Below are 13,514 nucleotides of genomic sequence, written 5' to 3'. Positions count from 1 at the left end.
GGTCAGATGATCCAGTCTGTTGCGATTGGTCTACTCTGCTCTGATTGGTCAATGACACAGCCTGTTGTGATTGGTCTACTTTGCTCTGATTGGTCAGATGATCCAGTCGGTTGTGATTGGTCTACTCTGCTCTGATTGGTCAGATGATCCAGTTGGTTGTGATTGGTCTACTCTGCTCTGATTGGTCAGATGATCCAGTCTGTTGCGATTGGTCTACTCTGCTCTGATTGGTCAATGACACAGCCTGTTGTGATTGGTCTACTTTGCTCTGATTGGTCAGATGATCCAGTCGGTTGTGATTGGTCTACTCTGCTCTGATTGGTCAGATGATCCAGTTGGTTGTGATTGGTCTACTCTGCTCTGATTGGTCAGATGGCCCAGTCTGTTGCGATTGGTCTACTCTGCTCTGATTGGTCAGATGACACAGCCTGTTGTGATTGGTCTACTCTGCTCTGATTGGTCAGATGACACAGCCTGTTGTGATTGGTCTGCTCTGCTCTGATTGGTCAGATGACACAGTCTGTTGTTATTGGTCTACTCTGCTCTGATTGGTCAGATGATCCAGTCGGTTGTGATTGGTCTACTCTGCTCTGATTGGTCAGATGGCCCAGTCTGTTGCGATTGGTCTACTCTGCTCTGATTGGTCAGATGACACAGCCTGTTGCGATTGGTCTACTCTGCTCTGATTGGTCAGATGATCCAGTCGGTTGTGATTGGTCTACTCTGCTCTGATTGGTCAGATGTCCCAGTCTGTTGCGATTGGTCTACTCTGCTCTGATTGGTCAGATGACACAGTCTGTTGTTATTGGTCTACTCTGCTCTGATTGGTCAGATGATCCAGTCTGTTGCAATTGGTGTGCTCTGCTCTGATTGGTCAGATGGCCCAGTCTGTTGTGATTGGTCTACTCTGCTCTGATTGGTCAGATGGCCCAGTCTGTTGTTATTGGTCTACTCTGCTCTGATTGGTCAGATGGCCCAGTCTGTTGCGATTGGTCTACTCTGCTCTGATTGGTCAGATGGCCCAGTCTGTTGTGATTGGTCTACTCTGCTCTGATTGGTCAGATGGCCCAGTCTGTTGTTATTGGTCTACTCTGCTCTGATTGGTTTAGATGGCCCAGTCTGTTGCAATTGGTCTACTCTGCTCTGATTGGTCAGATGACACAGTCTGTTGTGATTGGTCTACTCTCCTCTGATTGGTCAGATGATCCAGTCTGTTGCGATTGGTCTGCTCTGCTCTGATTGGTCAGATGGCCCAGTCTGTTGTGATTGGTCTACTCTAATCTGATTGGTCAGATGGCCCAGTCTGTTGTTATTGGTCTACTCTGCTCTGATTGGTCAGATGGCCAAGTCTGTTGTGATTGGGCTACTCTGCTCTGATTGGTCAGATGGCCCAGTCTGTTGCGATTGGTCTACTCTGCTCTGATTGGTCAGATGACACAGTCTGTTGTGATTGGTTTACTCTCCTCTTATTGGTCAGATGATCCAGTCTGTTGCGATTGGTCTACTCTTCTCTGATTGGTCAGATGACACAATCTGTTGTGATTGGTCTACTCTGCTCTGATTGGTCAGATGACACAGTCTGTTGTGATTGGTCTACTCTGCTCTGATTGGTCAGATGGCCCAGTCTGTTGCAATTGGTCTACTCTGCTCTGATTGGTCAGATGGCCCAGTCTGTTGTGATTGGTCTACAGCTTACAGAACATGTCGGAAACAAAACAGAAAACAGCGTCTTCTCGACACAACACGAACCAAACTCTTCCAGTCTCAGCTACGACTACAGTGTTTGAGGGCGGGGAAAAGCAGACGTTGTTCGCGAGCTTCCAATGAAGACCATAGGCTGGCATTATGCAAATTTGTTACAAACCCACGTAGGTTCAAGCAGGGAGTAAGACTGGAGTTACTGACGACGGTTCTTTCTTTTGGAAGACAATAACTTTATTAAGCACTTTGATCTTTGAATCTTTACAGACCTTTTACATTCACAAACTGCTATACTGCGCAGGTAATGTCAGAACACACATAATAGGGGCACTTTAAATAACGTCCGAATCAATTGATTGCATTTAGGGCTCTGTCATTATTTCTGGATGTCTTATGTAAACACAATAAGCCACTTTCCCAGGCACACTGGCTTCAAAAATCTCTCAGCATCACGTCATCCATATCTGTTCTCCACCCCCCCTCCCTTCGCTGTATTGACTGGTATCATTTTCCCGTCAGACTTAAGTAGCATCTCTCCTCCATTAAGACGCAGTACTGGAGGCCTCTCTCACTCTCTCTGTCATCCTGGTGTAATGGTGCACTCCCCGTTTCTTCCCTGACATGCTCCTGTCGAGAAAGTCATCTGATCTCCTCTCAGAGTCAGAGCCGCTGCTCCAGCCATTAAACAGCACATCATAAATCATATTTGCGCTCCTCGTCTGTGGTCCAGAAAGCTCAGGCATACTGAAATGATAGCGCAGGTTTCCCGTCTGATCAGGAGTGATTCGCTGCCGTCACGGAGTCCAGCTGGACACAGCTCTGGCATGCAGGGATGTGAAGGCATTTTTGTAGAATATCCACAGGGTTATAAAGGCCTGATCACAACAGAGAAGTGTTTTAGGCCTGATAACAAGTGGTCAGCCTCGACAGATCGCCTCTCATGCCTGGTATTAACATGCATCTCAGATCTGTCTCCAGTGGCCACTCGTGATTGTATTTCATCCAGTTTTTTCAGCGTTGTGAGAGCAAGGTCCTGTTGAACAGACTTAACGTGTAACAAACCTTGTCTGTCATTAAACCTGGTGAATACATGTTTTCATGATCTAATCTATTCCCACTGGATAAAGTCCTAGTGTCCTATATGTACTTATTTACTTATCTGGAAATCTTGTTTCACTTGGAAATGTGTCCGATTATAGAAGTAAAATGAGTTGCAATCTGTCTTTTACATCGATTTAAGCAATTGAAATCCTGGAATTATCTATAATTATCGAATATATATATATATATATATATATATATATATATATATATATATATATATATACATATACATATATAGTACCGGTCAAACGTTTTGAAGCATTAAACAATGAAATTTATGTTTTTGAAAGAAGTCTCTAATGCTCATCAAGGCTACAGTACATTTATTTGATCAAAAATACAGAAAAAAACTGTAATATTATTACAGTTTAAAATAATGGTTTTCTATTTGAATATACTTTAAAATATGATTTTTTTCCTGTGATGCAAAGCTGAATGTTCAGCATCATTACTCCAGTCTTCAGTGTCACATGATCCTTCAGAAATCATTCTAATATGTATAGACCAGATTTATATATATAATAAAATATTTGTACTTGTCAATGCCCTAATGCTATGATTATATTCACCATATACTGTGTGTATATATTTGTTTAGCACTGCTTCAAATTTTTTCATAAGCTACAAATTGCTCCTTATCAATCTGGTCTTTTTAAGAGGGTTTTAAAAAATCCTTTTGTATAAATCACAATTGGAAAACTTGATTTGCAAATGCAAATTAGTGAATATAAATTGTATAAAATTATATTTAAAAAAATGATTGTGTAGAACGGCACAACATGCTGTTGATTATACTTGCAATATAGCTTGAGTGTCTTGAATACCTTATAGCTTTGGTTATTATATAATAAAAAATATTAAGGGCAAGTTTTTAACAAAAAATATATATATAATTATACAGAATTTATATGAAAACACAGAAGTCGGTGAACAGGTGTTTCACGTCACAGCTGTTACTATATTGTGTTTTAGCACGAATAAAACGGTCTGTACATTTTATAACATGCAGTTTCCAAGACTGAAAGCAGAGAGGTGCATGATGGGTAAACTTCACAGGGACCACTTACTGCGCTGGAAAAGTTTAACAGTGAGAGTAAACTCTGAGAGCTGGCAGCGTTATGTAGGTGGAGTGTGTGTTTGTGTGTTTTGTGTCCCTCTGAAGCGTGTGTGTTTTAGGTCTCTTCGGCCCTCGTTCTCCTCCCTTCTCCAGCGCTGCGCTTTCTCGAGGTCCCTGGTGGTTCTTGGACCCTTATCGTGCCGCTTTTAAAAGAGAAGTCGTCGGCTTTGAAGTGTTTGCGACATGACAGGTTTCTCTTTTCTTTCTCTGTTTCATTTGTGCGTGTCCCTCCCTCTCCTCCCCTCCTGCCTCGCCTGCTAATTATCGTTAACCAGGCGGCTGATTAGAAACACGCGTCGACCTAGATTCCCGAAGCGTTCGGTTGCGTGAAAGGGTTAATCCCCGAGCTGGTGGCTGTCATTGGTCGTCTCCATCCTCCTTCTTCTTCTTCCTCCTCGTCATCTTTCCTGTTCTTTTCTCTTTCGCAGTGGAAGAGAGCTAATGAGGTCCCGTCAGAGCCGGGGAGAGGTGTTAATTTGGCCTGTGAAGTAGAAAGGAGATTAAGGACAGTAAGAAGTCGAGTTTACGGCTTAAAATACATCGCTGTCCTTATTAATCCAAAGGCCCTGGGAGACCAGCAGCACTTTTTGGTTTTATAATGAAGAGTGTCTTATAATGAAGGTAATTTTAATAAAATTTACTGCGAGGAGGCTGGCGTCGGACGGCGCGCGTCTTAATAGAGTCGGCCGCGCCGCTGGGTCTGATGTCGAGAGGTGTCAGAGATCCCTCGCATGCAGAGTTACTCCCTTTGAGAAGTGTTACGCACCTTATACTTACTTTTTTCAAGCATGTAGAAAAGGAGACCCTAGCCAAGCAAAACACTTGGAATTTGTCATAATTTAGAACAAATCCAAATGGGAATTAAGATTACGATTCCAACGCAATACAAAAACGACACGTTTTTAGTGAAAATCACTTCCAATTGGACTAAAATGCATCTGTAGGGCGTCATATGGAAATTAATCATGACTTTTGAAATAATAGTCTGAAAAATCCTTTTTTTTTTTCTTCTAAATTGAACATTTTTATACAAAATCTGTAAAATCTGTTTTTGTTAAGTATCATATGATACAGTGAGAACGCCTCAGGTTTATTCAGAGGCTCAAACTGAGCAAAATTTGCAATTTGGAGCAGATGCTGATATTTATACGGCACAACGTATGATGAAATTCTGATGCTTGTAATGTAAATCAATGAGATATTTATAACAGCACAGCAGATACTTACATATAATGCATACATACCAGTCATCACTATACATCTGTCAATAGTAAATCTTAGTAAGGTGATATTTAAATGCTTAGTTTTATGATCAAAGCTCTGTAGTTTTAAAACATATAATGCAATGCAATATAATGGTTGAGAGATGAACTAATAAACCTTCCTCAAAAGCCTTGATTCTGGCATATTAGCATGATTTTTCTGAAAAATGAAGTCCAGTAAGTGTTTGTCTTGAAATATTAAAGTTATTCTAACGTTTACTTGATAAACATCAGTGCAGATTTCACATCAGAGAGACTGAGGCGGACGTTTTTACAGTTACACTAAAACGTCTTTTACTTGCTAAAAAAGTAAATCGATCAATCAGACGACAGACGGCATGTAGTAGATTGTGTCCAACAGGTTTTACAGCAAAGTTCCTACAGGATCGTATTTGATTCTTTGAGGTTTATTATTGGGATCGGATCGGGATATTCTGATAATTCTGATATCCCGAAAGGAATCTAGTACACTTTCTTTTAGGATGTTTTGATGCTTTGGTGTCGCTGGTTTAAGACGTCAAGCCCGAATGAAGCAGTCAGCTAATTTTCCCTCCCTCTCAGTGTCTGTTGGCGCTCACAGAGAGAAAACATCCACGCAGGGCCCTAATTATGAAAACTTGCTTTACAAAGATAATCCGAGGAGTAATTTAGCGTGCACAATGAGAGTCGTGGCGCTGTGCAGATGGAGAATCTGATAAATAGTTCGGAACATGTAATTAGCAACTCGGTTCTGTTTCGTGCCATTAACCCCTGCGGCCCAGAAATCCTCACCCGCCATTATCAGACGAAGAGGTAAAACGCAATCCAGCTGACTGCACATCCCGAGCGAGACACACAAATCATCCGGCTCAGCTCGTGGGGATTCGCAGTCGGACACCTGTTTTCTGGGGCAGGAGGGTCTCGGCTGCTTCAGAACAGCATTTAAGACACTCAGCACTAAATTATTAATCTGTGGAGTGGAGTGGATGGGTTTTCTGCACACGTGCACACGTTAGTGAAATCCCGGTCCTGCGCTCCAAGTGGATTTCCTTCTGGATGTGCTTGTTTCAGTTATGTGCAGAAATGCAAAAGGACAGGATAGGACACTCTCTGAGTTTGAGGGGGTTTATAGCTAATAGTGTGCTTGATTGAATTTCTAGGCATTTGACACTCGTTATTTGACACATATAAGTTATTGGGGAGAGAAATCATGAACGTGATCCAGATATGTTGCATGTTTAGTGTTTGCACTAGCTCTGAATGGAAATATTTAGATTTAAAGTCAACATGAAATAAAAAAATAAAAAAATTGATTAATAAATGCTATTGTTTAAAAGTTTAGGCTTTGTAAGATTTTTTTTTTTTTTTTTAAAGACATTAGTTATTTTATTAAGCAAGGATGCATTAAGTGACTGTAAAAATAATTTTAATGTTACAAAAAATGCATTTGATCTTTCTATTAATTAAATAATCCTGCATAAAAAACAAACAATAGTTTTAAGCAGCAGAATTGATTTTAACATTGATAATAATCAGAAATGTTTCTTGAGCATCAAATCATCATATTAGAGTGATTTCTGAAGGATCATGAAGACTGGAGTAATGATGCTGAAAATTCAGCTTTGATCACAGGAATAAATTACATTTTAAAATGTATTCACATAGGAAACTGTTATTTTAAATTGAAAAAATATTTTACAATATTACTGAATTTACTGTATTTTTTTTAATCAAATAAATGACTTTTTTTCAAAAACATTCAAAAATCTTACCAACCCCAAACTGCTGAACCTCAGTGTATGTCTTAATGTGAACAGTGCATGTTATAAAAAAAAGAAAAAGAAATGTCTTTATAGTCTTTTATTTAAAATAATATAGTATCTTGCTTCTGCCTCTTCACCTAGAAAAAACTATTAATAAATAATATCATAGTGCATGTTTTGTGACCCAATCAAATCACAAAAAATGAAATAAAAACACAATAAAAGTCCCGCCCTACTTTATATATTCCGATATTCCGATATATTTATATATACAATATTCCGCTTCATTAAAAAATGTTACATTATGGATTGTTAATGTCATTTTTGTGTTGGCTTGAAACTTTTATGCTGAATCTCAGTATATATTGGAAGGTGTTTGCTAAGGAGGACCGATCTCAGGAACCGTAATTTATACGACATCATAAATCATAGCAGTTGGTGTGCCGTTTGTTCATAGCTTGATTCGGGCCTGTGAGCTCGACTGACCTTGTGGTGTGGCCTGAATATCTGCCGCAAGGTAAGTCGCTCGCTCTTTGATCCAGCGACAACACGTAGGGCCGGTCCTTCCTCTGCTTTTTGATTAATTCCTGAAGGAAATGATAATTCATCTTGAATGTATAAATATGTTATGAATCGTGGAATAAATCAAAGAGTAAAGGCACGATAATTAATTATAGCAGTATCTAAGAGAAGAGAGTGTGTTATGTCGCTTGCTTCCTCTCAGCGTTATGATGAGAAGAGCTGTAATTACCTTCCTGTTCGAGAGGCTGCCTCCGGCTGTGCCGATTTGTACGCTCCTGTGGGCCTGCCGGTCGTAAACCTTTTCCCAGGCTAATTGTCATGAGGGCCTAATGCACTGCCATTGCGAAAGAGAGCGCGCGGATGGGGCGCTTTCACCGAGAGCTCGGCCTAACTGGAAGATTTGTTCCAAAATGCTCCTATGATGCCTTAAAAAGCTGTCTATGTAGGCAGATCACTAGGTTTTGGAGCGGAGACTGTGTGTGTGTGTGTGTGTGTGTGTGTGTGTGTGTGTGTGTGTGTGTGTGTGTGTGTTTGTGTGTGTGTGAGTGTGTACCTACTTAACTATGTTTTGGGGACACATTTGTACCCAGAAGTGACCAAAACCTGACAAAGTCTCCAAAAACAGGGACGTCCTCATTTGTAAATCTGGTATAAAATATTAAATTAAAGTTTTTTTAAAAAGTGTGTGTGTGTGAGTGTGAGTGTGTGTTTGTGTTTGTGTGTTTGTGTGAGTGTGTGTGAGTGAGTGTGAGTGTGTGTGTGTGTGTGTGTGTATGTGTGTACCTACTTAACTATATTTTGAGGACAAATTTGTACCCAGAATTAAAAAAATTTACAAATGCAGAAAGTTTTCTGGTTTAGGGCTAGAGTTAGTGTAAGGGGAGATAATATAGATAATTTAGATAGCTAAGTAAGTAAGTGTGTGTGTGTGTGTGTGTGTGTGTGTGTGCCTACGTAACAAAATTTTGGGGACAAATTTGTACCCAGAAGTGACCAAAACCTGACAAAGTCTCCAAAAACAGAGACGTCCTCATTTGTAAATCTGGTATAAATATATTAAATTAAAGATTTTTTAAAAAATTTAAAATGCAGAAAGTTTTCTGGTTTAGGGGTCGGGTTAGTGTAAGGGGAGATAATAAACAGTTTGTACAGTATAAAAGCATTACGCCTGTGGAATATCCCCATTTAGATAGCTAAGTAAGTGTGTGTGTGTGTGTGTGTGTTTCTTCTGGCAAAAAATACAGAGTTATGAAGGTAAAATGATGCCATAAAGAATCGAATGCGTAGGGTGAGATTTGTGGAAGTGTACATAAGATTGTGAGTGTAAATTCACATGCACAAGAGCAGCTTTGTAAGGTGTAAATCGCGTTTCATGATTTGCAGCGTTTTACTGTTATTCGTAAGTGTAATTCATGTATTGTGAAACTGCAGCTTCATGCTAACGCAAAATAAATATGATTTGTACTCTTCTGACTTCTATTTTTCCGCCGCTCACACTTTTGGCACGTTTTTTAATGTACGGCCAATAAGCATTGCACAGTGAATGGTGATTTGCAAGCAAAAACAACAGTTTAAAGAACTGCAATGGACTGAGTGCGTAGAACCAATGTATATGTGTGAAAAACAAACTGTTGCAAATGTCTAAATGACTTGTTGTGTGCGTAGGAAAAGAAGTTCCCGTAATTCTTTCTTTTATCTGCACTTACAGTTTTAGCATGATTCTCTCACTCATTGAGTTTTGGAAAAGTCCAAGATCCTTTGAGGAATGAAATATCTATCTTCAGTGCTTAAGGCTCGTTTATATAAATCAAAATAAGTCGAATTCTCTCTCTCTCTCTCTGTGTGTGTGTGTGTGTGTGTGTGTAGCTGACTTATTTTGAAGAGGTTTATACACTGTAAAAACTATTCTGTTAAATGTATGGTAAAAAACTGGCATCTGTGGTTGCCAGAAATTTACCGTAAAAAACACAGTAGCAATTTTAGGTTTTACAGACTTAACTAATTTACAGTAATAAACCGTATTTCAATATCTGATATAATGTTAATTTCCCAACCTATTGAAGTATTAATATCTGTTTTGTACCATTGTAATACACTTACAACCAACAATCACAACAATAATGACAGTCACATGATCAATCAAAGCTCATCACAAACAGTTCTTCCACAAGAAAGTTAATACTAATATATAGAAGCTGCGCAGTGTCATTCACACAAACATTAAACACCATCATGGTAACACACATGACATTTTAAAAATGCAATAAACATTAATTTAACAACATTAAATGTAACACAAAACCCTAATGTACATAACTGATTAGAAAATGATGAAGAAACATAGTTATTTCAACAAAAAATCATCAAATGTGACGTGTCACGCAGGGAATTGTGGGAATGTCAAATTACGTTTTTTTTCACTGTAAATTATACAATGACTTGTTGTTTTTCACTTCCAAAAACTGTACATTTAACGGTATTTTACATTAAATGTACCATTAGATCAGTTATTTATATAGTAAGGAAACTTTCAGTTAACCAATTAACAGTTTTTCACTGTAGCATTTTACCGTTAAAATCACAATCATTTTTTACAGTGTAGGCTAGTCTCTATGACATCAAAATTGACAATTTTTATTCTTATTTTTTTATGGAATATTGCAGTATGTATTCTAAATTATTTATTGTGCACACCATTTTTGTTTTATTTGTGTGTATTCATAATCTTGAATCAGAATAACTTCCCCTCCCTCTTGCAGTGACATCTCTTCTCTGATGACGAGGGCGGGGCAACCTGTCACTCACATGAGATCCACCAATAGCAAACCACAACCATCCAATCAATTCCCCACGAACAAACACAAGCCCCGCCCTACATTTGTTCTTGTTCCAGAAGCCGTTTCACTCAAATATACGTCACAATCGGGAAGAAAAGACTATAAAAACTTCTGTTTCATGTTGACCTTAAGCACTGACGATTTGCTGTATTTTACCGTTTTCACTTTTTTGTTTATTGACTTGTACTCTGTTATCACTTTATATGAATCTTGTGTGTTTCTTCAGACATCGTCTTGTTCGTTTTATTGAGTCGTTCAGGTGAGCTCACACATACGCGTCTCATCGAAACATTAGCGAAAGCCTTTCAAGGTTTAATTGCAAATATATAATATGCATATTTCAAATAGTAACGAGGGAATCTCTTTAAAAGCTCGCTATGTTAGACTGTAAACTGTAAGTCAGTTCCCAAACTCATCCAGACGGTCTCAAGCACTTTAAACGATGCATACTAACATTTAGAAAGTTCATTATTATTCATGCTAATGTTAGAGATGGTCATTTACTTTTCAACTAGTAACCTTGAATATTCCTGCCCATTTTGCTAAAGCAAGTATCACTTTTATTTCTGGATAGTGATTTGAACAAACATTATTTTGGTATTATTAATATAGTATAAATTAATTATAATAATTGTATAAATACTAAAATAACATTTGTTATGTTAATTTATTATTTATTATTATTATTTATTTGTTTTATTAATTAATTAATAAGTTTTATTTTTATGTTTTCATTTTAGTTCAATGTTTCATAATTTTATGTGCTTTTAATTGTTGTATATATTTCTATTTAGCTTTTTTTGTTTTTATTTTCATAATAATAGTATACATTAATTAAAATAATTGTATAAATAATACTAAAATAACATTTATGTTAATTTATTATTTATATGTTATTTATTCTTATTAATTATTTGTTTAATTAATTAATTAATCATTTATATTTTTATTTTTTTCATTTTAGTTCAATGTTTCATAATTTTATGTGCTTTTAATTGTTGTATATATTTCTATTTAGCTTTTTGTGTTTATTTTCGTAATTTTAGTACTTGTACTAAACTTTTTTTTTATTTCAGTAAGTTGCAAGGCAAAACATTTTTTTTTAATCTAATATTTTTATTTTTATTTCAGTTTATTTTAATAATGAAAGCAATTTTAAATAGTTTAGATAACAAATCACCATTAGATATATCAATGTTACATCAAATCATGTGTCATGTTGTGCAGTTTTTATTACGTCGAGGCTGTAGAGACTAGAATATCACTGAGACTTCAGGACGGACTCTTTTGATCTTAGCAATGCAATTAAAACCTTCCAGAACACGGGCAAACACCTCTCATGCTTTCTTCAGAAAATGTGAAAATTAGTTCTGTATTCTACAGCTTTCATCCTAGCCCAATGTCCCTATTTAGAGCTAGAACACATTGTAAAGTGTTAATGAGTGTCTCTGTCACAGACTGAAGCACACTAGCAGGTTCAGGATCAGGTCATTAGGTATTCCTGTCACGCTGGTGTCCAGCACACGGCACACAGAGCTGGGATAAATAGGTTTCAGCAGGCCTGAAGCCGGGACTCTCCGACTTTATCACCCGTGTCCGGCACGTGTTAGCAGGGTGTGATCTCTGCTTCTTTTCTCTTTGTCTTGCTCTTCTCTCACACTCTCTCGTGCCCGTGTGAGAGAAAGTTCACACATGGGGTTCATAGAGGTGTAAGCTTTAGCCCTGCATAATCTTCTGCATTTATTGAATTACTACACTTTTAAAGGGATAGTTCCATCAAGTATGAAAATTCATGTTTTTGTCACCAGTTCTCTTTGCGTGATCAAGTTACTATGTGTAGATAAACTCTATGGAAAGCTTAAAGGTCCCATATTGTCAAAACTGTCTTTTTTCATGAAAGCAGAGGTCTAGGGGCGATGAAATAAGTTTCAAAACAGTCGATCCACAGACAAATGCACACAGCCTGCATAAAGTAGCTGTGCCTTTTCACGAGCCGTTGTGACTTCTGTATAAATGTGATGACAGAACTACTCAGTCACCGCCTTCACCAATGGTGGGTCACTCAGAAAACAACAGGCCAATCAGAAGAGAGGCTCATGAATATTAAGTAGACAGGCTAAAATCGGCTGTTCTTGTCAGAGCTCCTGAGAAAGGAGCTGTAAAAATAATATATTGAGATGTTTTTTGGTTCTTATACCGCAAATATATATTCTTAAGGACATCAAAACCTAAAATAAAACTTCAGAAAGGTGTACAATATGGGACCTTTAACTTTATATGTGAACTGACTTGTACTCATTTTCCAACTTGTTAACCTTTACAAACAATATTCTATGCATTACCATATGCGTCATATAATTTGTTGCTCAGTTTCTAATTGGTTTATTTTGGTTAGTAAATACTATGGTAGCACCATGGTCATGCTATGGAACTTTGATGTATATATGGCAATGAATAAATAATGCATACCTTAGTACTTAACTGAAAACCATGCACCTGAAGAATCATGTTTGAATGCTACCATGAGCCGTACCATGGTACTTGTTTTTTAAATGCAAACAGCGGCATACTTAGAAACTAATTTAGTCTTTGCATATGCAGCTTACAGAAAGCATAACTGTATGCGTAAGCTAATTTGTTCCTCGTTTTACAAGCTGCCTAAGTTGTTCAAAAGCATGTCAAGCCAATTCTACACGGAGCCTTCAGCCCCAGTAAAACACAGTAAACATGCATCGAACTGCTTGCTGTTTTGCATTAGTGACAAAATGTCCACGCAGCGAGTTGAATCTAGGACATCAGACGAACAACTGTGGCGGCTGGTGCTTTTCAAGAGCGAAGACTTATCAATGACAAAAAAATGTGTGCGCACTTAATTCAATTTTTGTTTTATTTATTGCTGCTTCTTAAAAGTTGCCAATATGCAAGAATCCATGTATATATATACAGGTGAAACTCTAAAAATTAGAATATCGTGCAAAAGTTCATTTATTTCAGTAATTCAACTTAAAAGGTGAAACTAATATATTATATAGACTCATTACATGCAAAGTGAGATATTTGTTATGATTTTTATGATTATGGCTTACAGCTGAAAACCTTTTCACAATATTCTAATTTTGAATTTGGGGTTTTCATAAGCTGTAAGCCATAATCATCAAAATGATAACAAATAAAGGCCTGAAATATCTCACTTTGCATGTAATGAGTCTATATAATATAATAGTTTCAC

At 37.5% G+C, this 13,514-nt stretch overlaps 2 protein-coding genes across 2 annotated transcripts in view; one reads left to right on the top strand and one right to left on the bottom strand.

Moving 5' to 3' along the window:
* Window positions 1-13,514, top strand: part of cux2b (cut-like homeobox 2b) — a 158,093-nt gene that overhangs the window by 67,062 nt on the left and 77,517 nt on the right. The window lies entirely within an intron of this gene.
* Window positions 3,921-7,823, bottom strand: LOC307173487 (uncharacterized protein). Its single transcript, XM_079896633.1, has 3 exons — window positions 7,678-7,823; window positions 7,413-7,513; window positions 3,921-4,403 (listed from the first exon to the last, which is right to left on the bottom strand). The coding sequence occupies exons 1-3, from the start codon at window positions 7,766-7,768 to the stop codon at window positions 4,224-4,226; spliced, it is 372 nt and encodes a 123-aa protein (XP_079752759.1). The 5' UTR covers window positions 7,769-7,823; the 3' UTR covers window positions 3,921-4,223.

This window comes from Squalius cephalus, assembly GCF_949319135.1.
Source record: "Squalius cephalus genome assembly, chromosome: 16".
NCBI lineage: Eukaryota > Metazoa > Chordata > Actinopteri > Cypriniformes > Leuciscidae > Squalius > Squalius cephalus.
This window is presented reverse-complemented; position numbering and strand designations above follow the sequence as displayed.

Excerpts from the sequence above, each read along its gene's own strand:
- LOC307173487 (XM_079896633.1), bottom strand. The coding sequence starts at position 7,768 with ATGACAATTAGCCTGGGAAAAGGTTTACGACCGGCAGGCCCACAGGAG. Across the intron at positions 7,514-7,677 it reads GCAGCCTCTCGAACAGGAAG|GAATTAATCAAAAAGCAGAG; the intron begins GTAATTACAGCT and ends CATTTCCTTCAG. Across the intron at positions 4,404-7,412 it reads TATTCAGGCCACACCACAAG|GCCAAATTAACACCTCTCCC; the intron begins GTCAGTCGAGCT and ends TCTACTTCACAG.